Source organism: Corythoichthys intestinalis, chromosome 3 (genome assembly GCF_030265065.1).
Source record: "Corythoichthys intestinalis isolate RoL2023-P3 chromosome 3, ASM3026506v1, whole genome shotgun sequence".
NCBI classification, from domain to species: Eukaryota; Metazoa; Chordata; class Actinopteri; order Syngnathiformes; family Syngnathidae; genus Corythoichthys; species Corythoichthys intestinalis.
Window position 1 is genome coordinate 16,923,337 of NC_080397.1, and position 23,097 is coordinate 16,946,433.

Genomic DNA, 23,097 nt, shown 5'->3' on the forward strand with positions numbered 1-23,097 from the left:
AGAACAACATTTTAAGGGACATTAAAAAATATATAGTTGAAACCGGTTCATGCTCTCGGCTTGGAACCCCGCCTGTCTGCTTGTGTCCATTCAGGCTTACGGCCCAGGTACCCCGCTGACCTCCAACAGGCATCTGTGCAGGTTGCTTGTTGTGCCATTGCTTGTGTTCGTTCCGTTGTTTGTGGCTGTGGCGGCGTCCTCTGGGCCGCTCTCCGCTTCCGTGACGGCTTCATCCGGGCCACCCTCCGCTTCCATGGCGGCTTCCTCCGGTCCTCCCTCCGCGTCTGTGGCAGCTTCCAGGGTTTAGGGTTTACACTGTGGCGACGGCGTCCAGGCCGCTCCTGTCCGTGGCGTTCGGGCCGCTCCTTGCCAAACTGTCTTCCATGCCAATGTCAGACCTGCTGCAGGTGCGCATGCACACTCACGTGCACCAGCGCGCCGCCTGCCTCTGTTTCACTTACTCCTTCCTGTTCTCTCCTCCTGTTCGGCTGTCTGGCTTCTCCTTAAACTGTCATAACTAATCATCTCTAGGGGGGTGTGGTCCCTCAATCAATCCAAATCCCTCTCAGCTGCAAACAATCAAAACACACCAATAAAACCAAGCAATATTAAATATTTGTTAAAACACTAAAATGACAAACACATAAAACCAGATGCAAATCACTCAACACTAAAAATACTCAAACATAAAATGGCAGCTAAGATCCATATAAAAACAGGTCCCATTTTGACATTAACACTAAAAATTCTGTGTAGTACGTTTAAGATGGTAAATATAAGTACCTAAAACTGGCAGGCAAAGGGGAACTATTTAGAATGAGTTCTTTCTGTAATTTAAAAAAAAATCGACTCTCTTAATACAAGTTAAAAAGACCAGTACTGTAAATTCTGAATTGTAGAGCACAATATTAATTAAAGTACTGTAGTTTAGCTATGCTGGCACATTTGTGTTTGTTTTAAACGCGTACATTCTGCTCTTTTCTATGTAGGCCGTACATTTATTATTTATTATCAGTACCTGTAACACTTCATTTCAAAGGCTGTTTTGTTATGTGAGGCAGGTTTTGTTTTGGTTTTCACAAACGCAACTCAGCCACAGCAAGTTGCAGAATTCTTTCCAGCTACTTGGTCGTTTTCTTGCGAGTGAATATTAACGTATCAATAAAATTTGTAAGGTTTTTAAAATAGGGGATGTTAATTAGTAGTAGTCTCGAATTAATCGAGCGATGCTTGTTTGAGTTCATTTTTCATAGTGGAATTTTGATAGTCATGAATTTTCAACATAAATATTAATTACCAATGTAATACAATTTTGTATACGTACAAAACAATTACGTGCTATAGAGCTGTTATGGTGTTAAGTATCTTTACTGAGTATTGTGTTTTTTTGTGTTGGCAGTCTACAACAGATTTACCAGATTGGCTGGGGAATGTCAGATTGATTAAATGTTCTGATCACAGCCTCTCTGAAAAATATGGCTGGGCCTGACGAGAGATTCAATAGGCTGAATTGATTGCCATGACTTGCATCCGCACTCAAACACGCATGCGAGTCCCAGTGAAACCTGTCATTTCTGGCATTTGCATGATTTTCCTTTTTTTACTTGTCATTTCCACAGATCAACCTGCAGAGGCGAATGAGAGTCACGGGCCTAATTACCCAGGGTGCCAAGCGAATTGGCAGCCCAGAGTATGTCAAGTCATACAAAGTGGCTTACAGTGATGATGGAAAGACATGGAGAACTTACAAAGTCAAGGGCAAAGATGAGGACATGGTGAGAAACAGGCATACTGTACACAAAACATTGCCGTAGACATCTTTGTACAATTTCACGTGTTTAAAAGGCTGTCCACTCAGTCAAGGGCAGGGCAGAGGACAAGTTGAGATGGCTCTTTAATTAGCTTGCCCACACAGTCGTCGGCCCTTATTTTGCTACTCCTTACCCCCTTCACTTTCATGACTCCTATATAGAATTTGTATAGTATTTGGGGATGAACATACTCCAAATAGGTCACAAAGCACTCTGTCATTCCTGACAGTACACTACCACTCTCCTCCATTGGGCCGTGCTCTGGAAAACTCTGACCTCAGAAGTTTTCATTTGAAAACTTTGGAGTGAAAAGTCTGGACTATGTCTGTTTCTGTCAAATTAGTGAGTTTGGCCTTGAGCAAATCGTGCCAAGGACAAGCTGATAATGTCTGTTAGTCTGTGGAGTGGGCGTCTAACAATATATTGAAAAGGTGATTTATTGTAATACTTGGTAGCCCAAAAGATATATCGTTTTAAAAGATGTCACTGTTAAAAAAAGGAATCAACAGGTAGTTGCCGAAATCTTCCATGAGAATAGTGTCTACAATAGCTCACTGGCTATTATTGACCGCGCTAGACATCCAATTCTTTTTGACTTGATTAGATGTCTAGCGCCGTCAATGGCACTGAAACCAGGGCATTCACAGTCTTTTGTTGGATTCTACAGGTCACTTCCTGTTGATTTTAGGGCATGTACAGGTTACTTCCTGTTGATTTTGAGTCACTTGCTATTCAATTGGGGACATTCTTGAATCACTGCTGTTTCAAATCAGGAAGTGACCGTACATGGCGCAAAATCAACTAGAAGTGTCCCATCATTTCCTCAAATGGAGAATGAAGTGACCAAAAATAAACAGGGAATGGCGTGAAATGCCCTAGAATGAGCTCATCGCCTGGCATTGGCTGCCACTGACGGCCATAGATGTCCAATCCGTTTGAAGTGGGAGGGATGGCAGTGAATGCATGAATGTTCATTGTTGTCATAATTTGTGAACTGGATGGAAGTTTATTCTTCTGTTTACACACTGGGAATGCAAACTGTTCCTCCCTGGCTTGTGAGTGCGAAATATAGCGGGTTTTTAATGGTGGTAAAGTCACTGGGTCAGTAATTTGATTCGTAGCTGTAAAACAGGGCAGTCACCAACCAACTCAGATTCAAATCGGTTTATCTTTACACCTCTAGTATTGTTTGTATGTAGCATTGATGTTTTCATACGATGATGATATCGAAAATATTTCGTCGACGAACAATTTTTTCATGACAATGACCTGACGATGACAAACTAAAAGTATGTCTTGGGAGATAAAGCATAACGAGAAGAATGCCAGTTTTTGTCTGACGGGACGAGAACAAGATCTAAATGCACCATAGTTTCTGGCACATGTTCACAATGTGTTACATTTTCTGATCGTATGTGTAGTTAGTCTGCACCCCCCCCACCCCCCCCCCCCCCATGCACAGAGATTGCAATGTCCTTGTAGACGCTACCATTATGTGATTGTCTATGTTAATTCGAAACTCTTGGAAACCTTTATTTATTTATTTATTTTTGAACTAAAAATGTTTTAATTTTACGGACGAAAACATTTTGAGTAATTCTCGACTAAAACTAGACGAAATTTGTCTGAGTTGTCATTGCCTAAAACAAGACGAAGACAAACACATTTTGAAATGACTAAATTATGATTGAAACTAAAGTATTTTTGCCCAAAAGACTAAGATGAAAGTTAAAAGGCCTGCCAATAACACTGAATTATGTATCGTGTTGAAATGTACTTGATATGTACAGAATATGTTTTCCATCCAAAGCTATTAAGTGCTCCCTCCATGAGACGGCGCCCTAGACAACTGCCTAGTTTGCCTATGCTCGGGGTTGGCCCTGCTTCCACGCAACATAGTAGAATGGGATTTTTTTCCCAAAGATTTAATCGGGGCACTTCCAGAATGTTCATAATACCCATAACGAGGGCGCTGACATAGAAAGATGAAGTAGTGAAAAGTCTAGAAAGTTGCTAATCATTTTACGTTTTTAAAGCAAAAGTCTTCATTCTGAGCGGGTTTCCATTCATATTAGAGCAAGGTCGTGAACAAAAATATTCTCAGTTTTTGTGTGAGTTCAGTGTGCCGAAATACAGTATATTTTTATACATCTAAGGAAGACGTTATAATCATATACAGTATTATGGTACAGTATATTCTATACTGCATTCCCATTGCATGTGATGCTTGACTATATGTGCCATTTAACGGTTCATGAGTCCCTCAATAAGGGAGTGTTGTCATACCTCGGCCCATTTGGTTGGAACACTTCAAAATGAATAGTGATACAATTGGAGCACTAATTTAAAAAACCCACTACTGTTCTTATGAATTACCGGCTCAAATAGTGCGAGAAATTGTCTATTTTCACTGTACTTGAAGCTCATTGACCTTGAAGGGGAGCAATTTCCTGCGTGTTGAGTAGACACCAGAGACTTGGCGCCGGATAGACTGCAACATTATAGTTTAACTGATCTGTTCCAGCACCCTCCTCACCTCTTTATGCTGTTCGTTATGTCACTCCTTGCAACAGATTTTTAGAGGAAACGTCGATAACAACGCTCCGTCAGCCAACTCCTTCACTCCACCTATGGAAGCCCAGTTTGTGCGCATTTATCCCCAAGTGTGCAGAAGGCACTGTACACTTCGGATGGAACTGCTTGGATGTGAGGTAACAGGTGAGGGAAAAAAGCACATGTTTTTTTTTTCCACATTCTGTCTTTCATGGTTGAGGTTTACCCATGTTGACAATTTATAGAGTTCGCCATTTCCCAGACTATACATTGAGCCAAAGTTTAAGTAGATACCGTCAAAAATTCATGTTAAAAAAACATATATACCGTATTGACCTGAATATGTTTTTTGCATTGAAATAAGACTGAAAAAGTGGGAGTCGTCTTATATTCGGGGTCTAGACATTATACTTATATATAATGTCTAGACGCTAGATGGCGCCAGATATCAATTAAGCGAATGCTGAACTTGAGGAGTAATGTTCTGTCATGACAGATCTCAGCGACTCTCAAGTTTAACCAGTTTGCATTATTTTATTACAATGTTTTTCCTTATTCAGATTTGCTTCAAGACTACAGTTACAGATAGACCTCACTTTGATGGTCAATGCAGTTATTTCAATTTTGTTGTTTTATCACAATAGATGGGTTTATTTTTATATTTTTTTCAAAAACCAGAAGCCCTTCATTTACGAATGTGATTGCACTTTAGTTTACATATTTAAATGTTCAGATATTACGATTTGAATGAGGCAAAATAACATGCTTTTTCTCTCAAATATATTGTTATAATCATTTGTTTCAGATGTACTGTAATTATTTTCTGTTTAAAAGTTAATTTGGTGTTCAAAAAGTCCTTTTTCAAACTTGAGTCTTGAAAAAGAGGGGGTCGTCTTATAATCAGTGCCGTTTTATAGTCGGGCCTATATGGTAGGTTGCACCAGACTATAAATTGCATTTTTGGGTGAAATGTATTCCGTTCGCCAATACAGTTACAAATGTGAATAGTTGCCTTAATTGGCATTGAAACGAGAGTTGTCCGATAATGACTTTTTAACCAATATCCCGATATTGTCAAACTCCAAAAATCCGATACTGATATATGTGGTCATGGACTTAAAACATTATGGCTAATTGTATTGTGATACCCCACTGGATACTTGAATAATGATAAATATAACAACTTCAAGGTTTTCCAAATAAACATTCAGACACAGTTATGCGAAAAGTGCCCATACTGCACCATTATATTTATTGTTGAAATCAAAATGGTGCAAACATCAGTTTTTTGAAGCAAGAGTAAGTCAAATAAGGCACTGCCATATCACATATGGCTAAAATAGTGCTACTGGCTCAACATAACAACAAAGGCACACAGCTTCAGCAAAGTAAATGAGGTAAAAGGTTGGGATATGAAAATCAACTGGCAATTACTTGTAAAATAAAATAGCTACAATGATTTTATTGTAAAATGAAAGCAATCTGCAGTAATATCCTGAAGCAAGCATTTTAGTTTGGAGACATCTCATGGTCAGTAAGCGTAACTGTTGTGCGAAGCTGTGACCAGCCCTTGAACCGAGACAGAAGGCTTTTACATTCACTTTGAAAGCAACATGCCTATTGGCCCAAATGCGAAGTCGACATTATCCAATATCGTTTTAAAATGTTTTTATCGGCCGATATTATTGGCTACCCGATAGTATCGGACAACTCAAGTTCAAACCACCTTCATGGCCAAGAGTATTAAACAGTCCTGCAGTGTTGTGCTGTACAACATGTGTGCTGGTTTAATTTTTTTTTTTTCCGAAATTGTTCGTGCATACCAAAAAGTCAGCAAATGTTTATTTTTTTTGCGTTTTCTGTTTTGATGTTGCTAATGCTAGCATAAGAGTAGGTTAACAAAGCTATAACTTTACAGCACTTCAACAAAGGTCACTTTGTTCCTTTCCAACTTTCTTACCATTTACAGTCTTCTATACACAGGTTTTAGTAATAGTCAGCTCACTGACTGTCCCATTACCCTAGCTGCGGTAGCGTAGCTAAATTTGCATACGTATTTACAAATTATTTAAGCGCACTCTATCTTGATGCTTCTTAATCACATGACGAGAGCTCTCTCTAGCGACGGGTTGTGGGTAATGTTTATTCCATGGTTGGCCAGTTTTAAACAACATTTCAGACGATGTAAAAATCTATGTTTTAACATTATCTAAATCACAGACTCAGCTAAACTATGACAACAAGTGCAACTTTTAGTCCAGAAAATATGGTATTTGCTCAGTGCAACATACAATTCAAGGAATTAGAATCATAAGAATCTGTTTTTTGTTGTCACAAGGTTGCTCTGAACCATTGGGGATGAAGTCTGGTCACGTCCAGGACTACCAGGTTACGGCTTCTACCGTGTTTAGGACGCTCAACATGGACATGTTCACGTGGGAACCTGGAAAAGCCCGGTTGGATAAGCAGGGCAAGGTGAATGCTTGGACTGCAGGACGTAGTGACCAGTCACAGTGGCTGCAGGTAAGCAGAGACCTTAACTGATAGTGAATTTGAAGTGTCTGAATTAGAGTTGTCCTATAATGACTTTTTAACTGATAATCGATATTGTCCAACAAAAATCTGATTCTGATATATGCGAATATGGACAGAAAATGGCTAATTGTATTGTGATGCGCCACAGGATGGTTTAATAATGATAAATGTAACAACTTACTGGTTTTACAAATAAACATTCTGTGAAAAATAAGAGAACAACTTCAACTAAAGTTATGGAAAAAGTGCCAATATTACACCATTATATTTATTGTTAAACTCGAATTATTTAAATGTTACATTTGTCTGCATCACATTTATAAATAAATGCATAACAAAATAACATATAAACAAATTGGATTAAAATGAGCCAAATTGTCCGTAATTAAATAAATGGAATATGTCACAAATACCATAATTTCCCGAATATATATATATATATATATATACATATATATATATATATATATATATATATATATATATATATATATATATATATATATATACAAAATGTTTTGCTTTTTTTTTATTGACACGGCAATGTTGTGTTGAAGAAACGTATGTGCTGATCCGTTGCCGACCATTACGGTACGTGACGTCACCATTTTGTTTCTGTAATACTTCACTCTGATCGGTCGATTTATTTCATCCCTGTTAAATTCTGTTTTTTTCACTCTTCATAAAGCACAGAATTTTGTTTCTTGAGCTCATTTGAGTCAACGTTTATTGCGGCTCCGCAACTCGGACCATAACAAACGTAACACAACACAGACTTCGTGTGTCCGTCAACTATATTTGTCCCACGGGAAACTCAAACCAAATAACAATAGTTCCTGTTGTCACGGTCTAGTGTGCAGTGATGCGCTTTCCGATTTCCGATGTAAATCCTCCCTTTTATTTTACCGTGTCAATCCATGAAAGAAACATTTATTCATCATGATGAAACGAGCAATTTATACAGCAGCCTTTAAAAGAAAAGTCACATCTGTTTTGTTTTCTCCTGGTTTCTGGTAAGTTCAAAAAGTTATCAGATCATATTATTACCGTACATATTGTCAGTTTACGGTAATGTTTTGAACTACCAATGTGCTATGCTTGTGCTGTGTTCACCAGTCAGTAAAATGACATTTCTGTATCTGTACACGAGCTCTGTTTTCTTATATTCTTCTATCTATTGGTGCTAAAATTAGGGTGCGCGTTATACACGGGTACAATAATTTTCCCTAGATTTTACAAGTAAATTTGGGGTGCGCATTATCCACGGGTGCGCCTTATATTTGGGAAATTACGGTATATCACGTTTACACTAGATACCCCGAAGCCCGGCTAGGGGGCGACAAAGCATTAGAAATACATTCAGGCAATCACAGGAACCGAGTCCAGACAATATCAATGAAAGGCAATTCCCTCAATTCATTTTGCTTGACCTTTGCACAATTTTTTAATTGGAAATTATGTGTTTTATGATTCCTTGGGGACTATTTCTTTCTGGTAGCGCAGTAGTTATATGTGATAAGTTTACAGTTATTTATTTTTCATTTTATTTGTGCACAATGAATGCAAATGATCTTCTTCATTCTAAGCATAGCTGTAGTTGCTATGACCAGCCCATCTATAAAGGCTGCAAGCTTGTACATTAACTTTTAAGCCAACATACATATTGGCGAAAAAACGATGCTGATATTTTCCAGTATTACTGTAAATTGTATTATCGGCTAACCGATAGTATCAGACAACTTTAATCAAAATTATAATGTTTCCATTACATTGACGGTGCTAGATGTCCAAATTCAATTTGACTGGGAGAACATTCATTCACCCCTCCCAGTCAAAATGGAATGGACGTCTAGCACTGCCAGTTAATTTGTACACATTTCTCAAAGAGTCACATTTTTCAAGTAAATATTATTTGTAGTAAAAATAAATAACATCAAATTCAGAGAAACAGGTCCTTCGATTCAGTCAATTTAATGGGTTTCTCATCGTTTTTAAAGTGCTTATCTTAGTTTTCAGCTGAGATGTTCTATCTCCATCAAAGCATTTTTTTTTTATTTGTTTTCATTATAATGCAGTAACTAATGGCTGGAAATATGTCCTAGAATGGCAAGATTTGCCTCTGGTGAACTATTATATTCAGTGCTTTCTATTAAAGAAAATGAGTGCATTGTGAAATGACTGACAATTTCGTCAGGTATAGGATCTGTTTGTTGCTCTTAATCCTTTTTAAATACGCCAATTTTTTTTTTCTTTCGAAGTGAGCCCCCTGCTCCTCGTTCAATCTGTAAAAGCGATTGTGCAGAGGGAATGGCAATGCGGATCATCCTCCCAGGGAATTGAAGATCAGAGTGATTTCTTTGATTTATTGGCCTTTCTGCTGTACCCGCTCCTCCATGCATACAGCCTGCCCATGTACGACACTGTTCTGTAGTCACACGGACTTTATCTGGACGTTATTAGATTGGTTGGGCTCTAGTCAGATATGTTTTTGATTACACTGAAAGCTTTTTGTCGAGGGTTGAGGTGATAGAAGGCTGTGTGTCGGTGATGACGGGTACTTAGGCTGGCCCCATCCTGACTGGGGAGCTCGGCTGAGCAAAACGGATTTTTGTGGGTAAAAGAAAACTTGTCTCATATTACATGCTGTGCCTGCAGGAATCTTTAGACGCTATATAGTTGCACTGAAAAAATCGATGCGCACTGACAAGCGCCCTTTTTGCTCAGAAATACACAGTAGCAGGCTTAAAAAGAGAAAGAATTCACAATTGTGTGGAGCGCCATCGCATTGATACTTCTACTGTTGTTTAGAAGTGTGACTATATCGGAAAGGTGATACATCGCGATACTTTGTAGCCCAAAAGGTTAACAATATGCTCCTACCAAGAATCGATATATTGTTTAAAAAGGTGTCGCTGTTTAAAAAAATGAACCAAAATCTTCTATTAGAATAGTGACTACATTAGCTCACTGGCTAACATTGACGGCGTTAGATATCCAATTCCTTTTGACTGGATTAGATGTCTAGCACAGTCAATGGCACTGAAACCAGAGTATTTACAGCCAGTCTTGTGGGCATTTACAGGTTACTTTCTGTTCATTTTGAGTCACGATTCATTTGGGGACGTTCTTGAGTTGCTTACTTTTCAATAAGCAAAAAAGCTACAGGAACCAACCCATAAATGTCCCAAAAGCAAAAGGAAGTGACTGAAAATCAACCGGAAATGACATGAAAATTAACTCATTGCCTAGCATTGGCTGCCACTGATGGCCATAAACATAATTAGGGGCATTTGCATCTCACTCCCTGTTCATTTTACTTCATTTACGTGCCACTTCCTGTTCATTTTTTAGTCACTTCCTATTGATTTAGCTAATTCCTCGGGTCAATTCCTGTTCAAGCTGGACAGGACGTTTCAGGTAAATAATGAACAGGAAGTGACTGAGAAATACCCCAAAATCAACAGGAAATTACCTGAAATGCCCCAAATTGGACTCATTGCCAACTAAGCCTGAACAATATCTCGTTTAAACATTGCCATCGCGATGTGCGCATACGCAATAGCCCCATCGCAAGTACCTGCGATAGTTTATTTAATTTTTTTTAATCCACACATTTTTGCTTTGGTTCATGTTTTCCCTGTCCCGAGCTGATCGCCAATAGCAGGGGTCTCCAAACTGGTCCTCAAGGGCCGCTGTGGGTCCTGGTTTTTGTTCCAACCGATCGAGTACCGACAGTTTAACCATTGAAGTGTAGCCCAGGTGTATAATTGGGCATATACCAAAACGTCCAGAATAGTATGGGTTAATACAATCCATTACATCGTTTTGCTACACATCAGGTAAGATTAATAATTAATATTAATTGTGACCTATAAGTTAATTCTGCAACTATTTTGTTATTTCTTTTATAAACTGTTAGTTTAGCCAAAAAGAATAATAACAATATTTGCTAGGATGACTATGAGGTTTGATGCACACAGCTTACATTGTTATGTATTTTTGAAAGCATCTTGGGTGAAACATTTGTTTTCTATGTGAGTTTATGGACATTTTAAGCATACGAGCATACTATTGCTTAAGTTCCGTTGCCATGGAGACAACGAGGAGAACTGCTGTTTTCTCTCGCGAGAGGACGCGAGTGAAGCGAGTCGACCGCTGATTGGAGGATGGCGAGTCTCGGAGGGAAAGAGAGAGAGAGGAGTTCGAGAAAGTTCGGGGAGACGAGAGGACGCAAGTGTGGCGGCTAACGTTTTTGTTCACGTTCGGGACGCAGAGTTCGCGGCAAGTTGGACTGTATGCCAAGTGCTTTCTTTCCATTATTCACGGATTGCTCGTCGACAACGCTGGGAGAGTGTTGTCAGTTGAATGCGCGTCTGTTTGGAGTTGGAGGCCACGAGGAGGTCGACGGAAAGGCGTTAGCGTGACTCGTAGCTAATGCGAGGCTAACGAAGACGACGACGACGACGTTTGAGCTTACCCTGCGACGGTCCCGCTCGGAAACTTCTCCGTTTGAAGCCACAGCCAAGGTTTCGCCGCTCTCAAAAGTTTCACCGCACTCAAAAGCCCCACCGCACTCAAAACTTCGCCGCTCTCAAAGCTGCGGCGCACTCAATCCGGCTGTGCACGCAACGGGTTGGGCAGGCCTCAAGCAGGCCTGGTATCGGTTTTTGGGGACGCTCCGGAGCGTGAGTACTCAAAGACAGTGTGTGTGATTGTGGGCCCACTTTGAAAAAAAAAAAACAACAAAACAAACTTGTTGTTACGGAACGTTTTGTGGATTGTTGACTGTGATTTTTGTGCTGTTAATTGTGTTTGTTGTTTAATTGCATTTTGGACATTTAAAAGGCAATTTAACTAGCATATATATTTTTTGAGTGAACAGGTTTAAGTTAGTTAATCCAATTCTGCACTGCTTGTAAATATATTGTATATAGTTAATTAAAAGTTCTATTTACTTACATTTTACTACGTCTCTGCGTCCAATTTATTTAGAATTTTCCTTTGATACAAACGAACCCAAGCACCCACCATTCTCTGGTTAGTTGCCAAATAGAAAGGTAGCACGGGTGCTACAGAAGTTTCTGCTAAAAAAAGCAGCACCTGACTGCAATCAAGTGATTACAATTGTAAGACACCAGATTGGTGGATAGGTGTTGTCTTATTTTGCTGGAATGAAATCCTGCGCCCAGAGGTGTTGCGTCCCATTAGGCAAACCAGGCAATTGCCTAGGGCCCCCAGCCAGCAGGGGCCCTCAGATGGCCAACAGATTTTGCACACGCAGCATTACTGCACTGTCGCACCGTTCACTCGCTCTACACCCCCCACACCCTCCCTCACGTGACTCAGAGTGAGAGTGAGCGGCGATTTGGCTTTTTTTTAATTGGCGTATATCCAAAATGAAGAGAAGTTATCCTTCAGGAAGCGAAAAAAGAAAGGAAAAAAAAGCAGAAGAGGAGAAAAGGAAGCAAGACAGCGATGAGTGTACTATGTTACTGTAATTTAATGTCCTACTGTAGTAGAAGCCGGGCACTATGAGTGTCCTAAAAAGCACTCTATGAGACTGAGGCGTTATTATACTGTCATTAAATATGCTATTGCTCCAAGTCGAACTGTCCCCCTTACTTCCACACGCTCGAAGGGGCCCATGTTGCCTGGGGCCCACAGGGACCCTTGCTACGCCTCTGCCTGCGCCCACTGCGGCCCTATGTGGAGTAGTTTGGAGACCACTGGCCTATAGTGTGACTGTCCCTCCCTCCCTCTCCCAGCTCTTTGTTCCTCTGCGGCACTTGCTTATTAGAATTAACGATGTTGATAGAGAGATGTGTTTGATCTTGCCAGAGAAGCGGACTTCAAACGTGCCGCATGTTTCAATAATCATTTAACTTGTTAGGCACTTGTTGCATGAAGGAAGTGTGCACTGGAATAAATGTGTGTGCGTGTAAAGACGTATGGACGACGAATGACGAATGGGTATGCTTTGTAGACCTGTTATGTTGTGGAAATAAACACCAGAAGTGATTCTGCAGCCAAGGGAGATAAAGAGAAGCATTTAATAAAGCAAAGCATTTTTCTACTACATTACTTTATTCTTGTTTAAAAATTATTCGGTGGGACAGTTATGTTTAAAACTGATCAATAAATATCACATTTGAAGTGCTTAAAAAATGTTTATCCAAAAAAAAAAAAAAAAAAAACACGTATAGTTTATATGTACTGTATATATACAGTATATATATATGTATATATATATATATACATATACAGTACTGTGCAAAAGTTTTAGGCAGGACGCCTGCCTAAAACCTTTGCACTGTGCTGTATATATATTTTTTTAATTATTAAATTTATTAGGATCATGGAAGCTTCCACTTGGGGAAAATATATACATACAGTATATCCTGTATATACATAATATAATAAAAATATACAGTATTGTGAGATCATCTTTATCGTGGGCCTTGTACCTCAAATGTATCGTGAGCCACCCAGATGTTCCCAACCCTATCCTGTTTTATAGCCTGACTAATCAAGTAGTTATCCCTGCTATATTTATTCAACCCATCTGTTATCTTTGTTGTGCTACCGTGGCAAATAATTGATTCTTAGCCACACTTTGAAATGAGTTTCAACCTTACAAATGAATGAAATAAATCATCCTTAATGACAAGATAAGTTTTCCAATTAATCAAGACACCTAATGCGTTTCCTGCTGTGCACTGTGGGCTAACTGTGCAGACACAAAATATCAAATCAGACTCTTTGTTGTATTTATTTTTATAATGAAGAAAGATATTTTTAAGGGATATCATTCAACATAGTGTTTGTCCAGTGTCATTTGGTATTGCTCATATTTCGCCTTAATAGAAAATATAGAAAATAACAGCAATATTTTAGAAAATTTCGACAAATAATAGTTATGTTTTTCAGAAAATTGTCATAACCCTCGTGAAGTCTCAGCCCGCTAGATTTTGCTGAAGAAAACCTTTATTGTGGATGTGAAGTGATAATGTTACTGGGTACACCACGTCCAGTTTTCAGGCATTTTCATGACCAGTTTGTCATTGCGAAATGTCAGGTTTGTAAATTACCAATTAAAATACACCTTCGTCATCATTGGTTTCCGTATTTGGTAACATCACAAATCAAATATATGCAAGTAATTGTTAGAGGAAGTGCCTCACTCTTGTGATAAAATGGGTTAATACTGTAGGTTCTTTACCCTCAAAACATAGTTACATTCCTAAATTTTGATTTTGTAGGGTGTAGGTTTAGATTTTATTCATTTTTATTTTTTACGAGGGTTAAAAAAATGTCATCTAATGGAATTTGGCAGTTGAGGTATTTGGTAATATCGGCCAATCAAAACATTTTAGTATCAGTTTTTCACCAATATGTAAGCTGTAATTTATTGTACAAGTCTGCAGTGATTCTGCATGGGTTGGTCACATCATTGCATAGCAACTGTGCTTGGAAAAAAATTATTGAGATTTTTTTTAACCAAGGGAAAGACCCAAATCACTCATGGTGCACAAATAAATTGAACAATAAATGAAAAATTATGATTTATAATCTCATCTAAAAAATCTCATATAACTACTACATCACCAGAAAGAAATACTGACTAAGAAAAGTAATAAAACACAAAATTATAATTAAAAATCAGTCGAAAAGCCTAGGAAAATGCATCTCGGGAATTGTCATTGCATCGATATGTCCTATGATTGCCCGCCTGTATTTGTATTGTTTTTTGCCCCCTAATTGCTCTTTGGAGTAACTAGTGTAAACGTGATTGATTCGTTCATTATTCCTTTGACGTATTTACGGACATTTTGGCTCATTTGAATTTATTTTAATTATATGGGACATTACTTTGGCACTTTTTTTATATTTCCAATTGAAGCTGTTCTATTATTTTTCACAGAATATTTATTTTATTTGGGAAAACATTGAAGTTGTTACATTTATCAATACTAATCCACTGGGGCATCACAATACAATTAGCAATAATATGTTAAGTCCAAGAACACATATATTGGCATCGTTTTGATATCGGTATCAGATTTTTGGAGTTGGACATCGTCAGGATATCGGTTAATGTTTATAAAGTCATTATCAGACAACTCTATTTGTTAGTGATTTAGCTCATTGATAACTTATAGTAAATAAAAAATACTATTCATTCTTCAAGGGGTATTGAACAAGTATGCTGGATAGAAAAACAATGTTTCAATGACTGTAGCTTAACGATTCCACTTGAGCGCTCACAAATGGTCAAACATTGTTTAAGTTATACTCAGTTGTTATGCTTAAAAGGAGGAAGGACAGATGTGCACAACACACTCTCTTTTGTTAATATTTGCGTGCAGGAATAGAACCACTATGGAAAATTAATTGGGCTTGGGCTCTATTAGATTTTAGTAATCCTATGTCAAAGACTAAAAAAAGAAAAAAAAAAAAAAAAAAAAAAAAAACGTCAGATTCTTCTCTTGAAAAAAATGCAGAAATAATTCAATTACACAGGCAAAGAATTAATGAGTTGAATTGTGAGAATTAACCACACATTTATGCTAATATGACAACAACTGCTAATGCAATATTATTCCCCGCAATGTCTCACTGTCTAAGCAACGATTAGAATTAGCACCGCATTTATGTCCATCATGTATAACGGACAGCTCACACATGTAATTAAATAGTTGAACATAATTGTTGAGAAGCTGATTTTTCAGTGAACGCAGACAGAATCGGAATTGGCTTTGCCAAGCTCTAAAACGCTCCACGGACGTGAAGAAGCATGCCTGTTTGGGATTTAGCCAAGGCGGAATTATTTCAGGCCACGAGGAAAGAAAATCATCGTTCAAGATGTTTTAAAGAGGGTAGCTGAAGATTGTCAGACTGAGCTGCCAAGTGCTCCAGCTGGTGGGAGCAGATTAGTTTATTATACACTCAAACACTTCCATACTGCTTTTCACTTACTTAGTTTTTCCATTTATAAAAACTGCACCTCTTTAATGGTCCTGAAATCTCCATCTTTTACATACAATATACTAGTGATGTACGATATGACTACCATATTTTTGGACTATAAGTCGCACCAGCCAAATTTTGGCGGGAAATTCATTTGATAAAATCCAACTCCAAGAACCTACATGTCATCTTGAAAGGCAATTTAAAATAAAAAATAGAATACAGAACAACAGGCTGAATAAGTGTACGGTATGCTCACGTTACATGACCTATAAACAATGAATTGAGAACGTACCCGGTATGTTAATGTAACATTGCCTGGTACTCCAGACTCACCGCTGTTCCAGCGATAGTCTTGCGACCGTTCCGCGGATCAAATTCCCAGGGCTGAGCAAGCCACAGCAAACAGACAGCGGAGTGGACCAATCAGCGACGAGCTGACGTGACGTTGGTTAAGCGACAAGAAACTAGCGCGAGCGGAGAATGGAGAATTTTATTCAACATGGCTAGCGCGAGACAGACGTGTGTTGATGTGTTTTTGGTAATTTAAAACTGATTTAACCTCGGATTGGAACATACTCTCGGCTCTCCCGTTCGCCATCAGTGTTGTTGTGAAGACTACTTCCGACGCGCATAAATGACGTTGCTCGTTAAGAACACATCACGCAAATAAACGAATCTGATTGCACAGTTACTTTCTTTCAGGCTCGGGAGGCCAATGAGGAGCTGAGTCCCAGATTGTTCTCCAGGTGTTTGAAAAATACAGGGAGAATAGTCTGGCCGTGCTAGGTAAAATGTAACATAGCCATTAAGAGTTATTCAGATAACTCTAGCATGAATAAGGTATAATATTGTGTTAATAATTTCACACATAGGTGGCATAAGTCGCACCCCCGTACAAACTATGAAAAAAACTGTGACTTATAAACGTAATGAGGATCTTATATCACCCATATCGTGATAAGTTGGGCAGCAAGTAATGCAACAATCCTCGGCTATGCTTAAAGTGACCTCTAGTTATCTCCGAACAATGACGCTTCGTAGAAATGTAACTACGAGTTGAGTCTGAGTTGTGCAAGATCAGAGTACATCATTCTGTCGACTGGGCTGTTTAAAAACCACCACTAAACAATTTGCACCTACTTTGTGTAAGCAAATACATAAGCTAGCATTCACTTCATAACAGATCATGAGAACTAACAGCAAGTCATTAAAAGTGCACAATGTAAGATTGGTGGCAAAAAATGGTACTGCAACTAGATCAAAATATGGATTTGCACAAAATACCCTCATCCTTCGGGTTGCCAGAATCCAGCTTCACATCGGAGAACCTGAAGGAAAAGAACTTTAAGTGGCAAGCAATGGCTCTGCAGAAGATATATATTATTTTTAATTTTCATGCAAGATGTTTTTAATGTAATAAAGCCAACATTTAGTTATGACGATTAAAAGAACCATGATACCAGGTCCAAGTTAGTTTATAACACAATGACGAAGACTGGGAGGGCTACTTCTCTCATGTATAAGCACACTGGCAAAAATATATAATTTGGTAATGCATTGACAGCATCCACAAAGATGATTTTATTGCTCCTTTCGTTTCAATTTCAATTACTGACGAAATATATACACGTGTAAAGACTTCTTTGACATATTTGCCCCGGTCAATGGATCCACATGCTAAATAATGCAGCACAACCAAGCCAAATGTGTTCCGAGTCCAAATTACATTTTAACATACACTGAATTAATATACTGTAGTAAAACTCAAACGTACATCACCTGTCGAGTAGAAACCATGCAACTTCAGCGTCTGTCTATATTTTTTTCTTCTTTTTCAGTTATTGAAATATTTTAACACTTAAACACTATATTACAGCCCCACGCAGCCTCTTACCTTTGTTTTTACACTCCCCTCGCCCAACCACGCCCCCTTTACACCTGCAAACTGTGCTCCCTGGAGGCCCGGGCCCAGGTGCACATTCATTCCCCTAAGCTTTGCCCCTGTTGTTGTATGTTTTTTTTTTAATCAGTTTATTAAAAAATACATTACTTCGTGGCCTATTGCTATCATGATCTAAAATAGCCCATATCGCAGACCACTACAATATCCCATCTAACATGTATTGTTAATGAAATCATTGACGGTGATAGACATCCAATCTATTTGAACTGGGGCATCTGGCAAAGATTATATGCTGCCAGCCTTTCCCAGTTAAAATGGATTGGATGTCTATTGCCGCCAACGACATTGAAACATGATCAAAATTAAAATGGATTTGTCAACAGGCAACTGTTAGGTCAGCTTATTCAGCTGTACAAACTTTAAGCACTTTTTCTGACATTGTTACGTATCCCGTGTGGAAACATCAAAAACAAGTCTGGGAGTGGTTAATAGCCATCTATAAACACCGTAAACAACATTAAACAAAACCGTTTAAAGCAGATCTGCTGCGCATTTGCAGTTTTCAGTATCATTAACATCTGCTGGCCATGGTACTTTTCTTTCTTCATTGAGAATCTGGAACAGTCTTTTATACAGTGGCTATAAAATCGCCCGTTTTTTGTTACATAGGACACCCAAGAGAATATCAGGCATGCAGCGGTACAGTCACCAATTTCACTTCATTTCCAAAGTGTCATTTTATTTACTGAAATATATGTTTCTGTGTCCGCTCATCTATGCTAGTGGCGTATAGTGACAAGCAGAGCGATTAAATACATTTGGTGTATTTTTCAGAATATATTTCGCAATTGCGTACAAGTCTTGCCAGCCATTAGCACAATGAAGAGGGGAGGAAAAAAACATAAAAAAGTCTCATTGGAGTAAAAGTCACATCATGGGAGATTTTTTATTTGATCAAAGACAAAGAGAAAACATTATACATTATAGCACAGGTGTCAAACTCAAGGCCAGGGGGCCAGATTTCAGCCACCACATTATTTTGTGTGACTCCCGAAAGTCAATCATGTTTCTTGCTAAAATAGCATTTTAAATGTTTTGTGGTCATCAATGACAGATCCAGTGCAAGAGAAAATCCGAAAATTATTTTTTTTTCCTTTTCAAAAAGGTAAGCGATAGTTACTTTAGTTACTTTAGAATAGTTTGTTTCACCGAGCTGCCACCAAAAAACCTTTTCTAACCCACTTTTCTAACCCACTATAGACTTTCTACTAACATTAAACATTCACGTTTAAAAATGTATCTAATGTGGGAGTGTATGTTCACTGGTAATGGTTTACAGTTAACTGTGTGTAATCCAAACATTGAAAATGGTAGTATCTTATTTTCATTTAAAAAAAAAGATACCAGTTGCCAAGTGCTACCTGACTTTAACTGTTACCTCAGTGGATCCCTACAAAAAAAATGGTACGTTGTCTATTTTCGCACAAACTCTAAGTTATAGAATGTTAAGAACCATAAAAACACAAATTCACTAGTTTGATATTCTCTTCTGCTCATTTTGGCAGTTAAATAACAGCTGCTTTTTAGTTTTGGCCAATAGAACAAACTTTTAACTTTCAAATGCTTTGATAAATGTTTCGATAAATTCTTTTTGTTTTAGCTGTTGTATTGAACCCGTAGATAACCATGACTCGTGTGTCATGGTTATCACCATGACATCACGTGTGTTATGGTTGTCACCACTACTATCAACGGTTATACATACATAACGATAGCCAAACAATTTAACTTGCTTACCAAACTCTCAATCTCAATCCAAGTCTCTACCAAATAGCACCTGAGTATAAATCTCAGGGCCAGCCAAACTATAAAAAACGTGTGATTTACAGATTATAAAATACTCTTTTTAAAGTTCCTTGCATTTTCCTCATCTCAATTGTTAGAATGAAGCACAGCTCTCTAAAGGTTATACACCTTAGAAAAAGTCAGGAGACAAATTAGGTTAAGAAGAGATTTTTAACATCTCTTATTTTTACTGGAGCTTTAAAGGTAAATGTGCCTAGCTGATTCTTTTCACCCTTTTTTCTTCTGAACATTATAATTGCGTTATATGTGTGTGTGGCTGTGTCTCACTTACAATCACATCCGCCTCAGATGATACAGAGTGAGCTCAAACTTGTGAAACCGCAGAAATAAATAGATTAGACGCTCTGCAAGTGATGCTCCTAATCAGTGCAGCGCCAGTCACAAATCACAGCATTGCTCTGTACAAGCAAGAACATCTTGGAGGTCTTTTCTGTTCTGCATTTCAAAAATGTGTTATAGTTTTCGATCAAGTTTTGCTTCGAAAATGAGCCTGTTTTACTGTTATCACTGTCATTAGCTTATCTACATGGTTAAAACGGTTTTACTAAAATGGTCGCATATATTTGCATGTGTAGATTATTTGAAATTTCATGGGGAACTACTATATTTAATTCCAGAATGTCTCTATAAATAGCAATGACAAGTGGAAAGCCTATCTCGCCTCTGGCAACCGTTGAATATAATATAAGATGAGAACTGACTATATACTGTATGAGGGAGACTAACGAATATAAGGTTAGACACCAGGGGGATCACTCAACTGGTTCCTGACACTTTACATACTTAAGCACATTTCTCAGACAGTGATACTAGCATAAATTGTGTGATCAGTGTGGATTCCTGTGATCTCCCACAGACAAGCTGTATTGACGCCTGTCTAAGTGACGTCTCAACACTCAGCAGCAATAACTTTGGTACAATAATTCCATAAATGGTATGCAGTTGGCATCTGACAATGTATGGGTGATTCTCATGAAAGCGATGCATTACGGTAATGAAGGACATTTACGAAAGCTAGCTTAAAATTGCAGAATGCTATGATAAGTCCCTTTTTTTAATCAACAGTTTTTTTTTTTACAGTAAAATATCTAATTGATTATTGTCTAAAGACATGTAATATTGGAACATTAGGATAATGATCACCTATGGTGGGGAAGTAGGCATACTGTATGTGAACTATAGAGATATTTGTTCCCATATATTTATTCATTTTACTTGATATATTAATTTCTATTGTTTTGTCTTCTGTCTGACTTGATTCGGATAAGAGAAGAGTTCAGCTCTCAGCTTCTTCTCTAAAGCAAGGTCATAAACTGATAACACAGCTGCTGAGTAAAATGCCACTTTTTTGTGAGCCACTTTATGGATTAACATGTGGGCCTGCCTATTCACATTTGGAATAACAAAAAGTGTAGCAGTGGCAGATCTTCTCAAAGGTGCTTGGGGCACTTGAGGACATGGGACCTGACCGGCCTGCTTTTAATTGTTCTTTTCTTCATTAATTTACTTAGCTTAGGTGGTAATAGATTTCTTTTTTTTCCTGAATTGTTTGCCATCATCTTCTGTTCATTGGGAGAATAAGAACCTAGATAAAAAGAAAATCAGCTTTTTTCTTCTTGAAAACGTAAACCTAACTATTAACAATATCAAAAAAGGCCAACAAATGTTACCTCGTAGCCACCTTTTGTCTTGCCTTCTTTGTTGCGCATAATGGGTCAGAATAACTTTATTTAACCAAAAAACTGTGATTAAGACAGAACAATGAACAGAGTGCAACAGTAATGAAAACTGCTGGACACTAGATTCTCCCGAAAACCATTACTGCTTCTCATAATCTGCAAAATTATATAGTTGTAAACATATTTATATACTTTTTAATGAAATCAATTGAATATTTATGATGCTGTACTGAGGTGAAAATGCCAAAGCTTTTCATGGGCGCAATACAGTCATGAATTTACGACTCTAAAATCAGTAAAAAAAAAAAAAAAAAAAACATACAAAATACTATTTTGGCAACAAATCGTGGACTGATCCACAAAGTAGACATAACCATCTTTCAACTAAAATTTAACCATTCCAAGTTTTCATGACTATATCCCAAAACTCTTCAAAGAAATAGTTTAACACAGTTTAGCTTCATTAGAATCACCTGTATACCGTATTTTTCGGACTATAAGTCACAGTTTTTTCCATAGTTTGGCTGGGGGTGCGACTTATACTCTGGAGCACATTGAGAGTCTGACATACTCCCATTGTGATCACTCAACATACCTCGTTTATTATGACAAAGCAGCGAACTGTGGCCTATACTACGAAGCCGGTTTTCTGGCTTAGCAGGGTAACTTCGAGAGTAACTTTATCACGTGCGACGTAAGTTCGCGGCTATGCGAGACTACGAAAGGTGGATATGTTGGAACCGAGAAGTGTTGCCATGGCAACACACGCCACACGCCAAACCTGGTCGTGTCAGAGTTAGATCTTGCTTAACATCAGGATTCCAATTAACCACGCTCTATTTAAACAGCACTCCTCCGCGGACGTGTCCTCCTGACAATGACAGCGTACTTGGACGACCCATACGACATTGGCGCGCCGATTGTGAGGGGCTCTCTCCGGAGGGCACGGGTATTTCGGGACCGCCAGAATCCGCTGGCGTACCTGGACGATGTACTCCACGAAAGATATAGATGTTCAGCTGAGGGACTACGTTACCTGTGCCAGCTGATCGAGTCGGACATAACTAATGTAACCCGCCGAAGTCAAGCCCTCACAACCGCGCAGATTGTGTGTGCCTGTCCGTGCGCTCTTTCGCCAGGGACAATATATGTATTCCATCGGTGATGCTGAATATCTGCGTAAGAACACTGTATGCCGTGCGATTCGGAGTGGGGTATGGAAACGCTTCAAATTGATGCATTTATAATAATCATAGAAATATGTAGACTATTTAAACATTGAGAAAACTTGCGTTTTTTTCTGCCAACTCGAGGAGATTTAATTAAATGTCAAATCCACTGATAGGACAGACGCACAAATATAAAAGATATAAATGTTTATTGAATATGCATCTTACAGTCTTGTTTAACTGTGAAAAATCGTTACAAAAGACGAGCTTTTATTTACGCAACAACGCATGGCATCCCCGCATTTCCTTCTTCTCCTAGTCCTCACAAATACAACTTTTTTTTTTTTTTTTTTTTTTGGGGGGGGGGGGTTGTCGGGCTCGGGCCTGCAAATCAAGTTTATTGATCGGACTCGGGTCGGGCTGGATTTTTTAGGCCCAAACTAAAAAAAAAGAACATACGTATTCGTACAGTCAAGGGGACTAAACATACAATCATCCTGTTTCGTGTGGTGATGCGTGACAATTATTTCTTACTGTTAATGTACCAAATCTTATTTTATTGTCCTGACAGCAGGCTTTATTTCTTTTCATGGACATAAGTAAACTGGCAT

General features: G+C 38.4%; 1 protein-coding gene across 1 annotated transcript in view; it reads left to right on the forward strand.

Annotated features, from left to right (window-relative positions):
* The window catches only part of LOC130913247 (EGF-like repeat and discoidin I-like domain-containing protein 3), a 223,279-nt gene that overhangs the window by 143,882 nt on the left and 56,300 nt on the right, over positions 1 to 23,097 (forward strand). Inside the window, exons 5-7 of the mRNA XM_057831709.1 lie at positions 1,620 to 1,775; positions 4,385 to 4,529; positions 6,703 to 6,887. Of these exons, the coding sequence (XP_057687692.1) occupies positions 1,620 to 1,775; positions 4,385 to 4,529; positions 6,703 to 6,887 (486 nt within the window). The remainder of the gene's footprint in view (positions 1 to 1,619; positions 1,776 to 4,384; positions 4,530 to 6,702; positions 6,888 to 23,097) is intronic.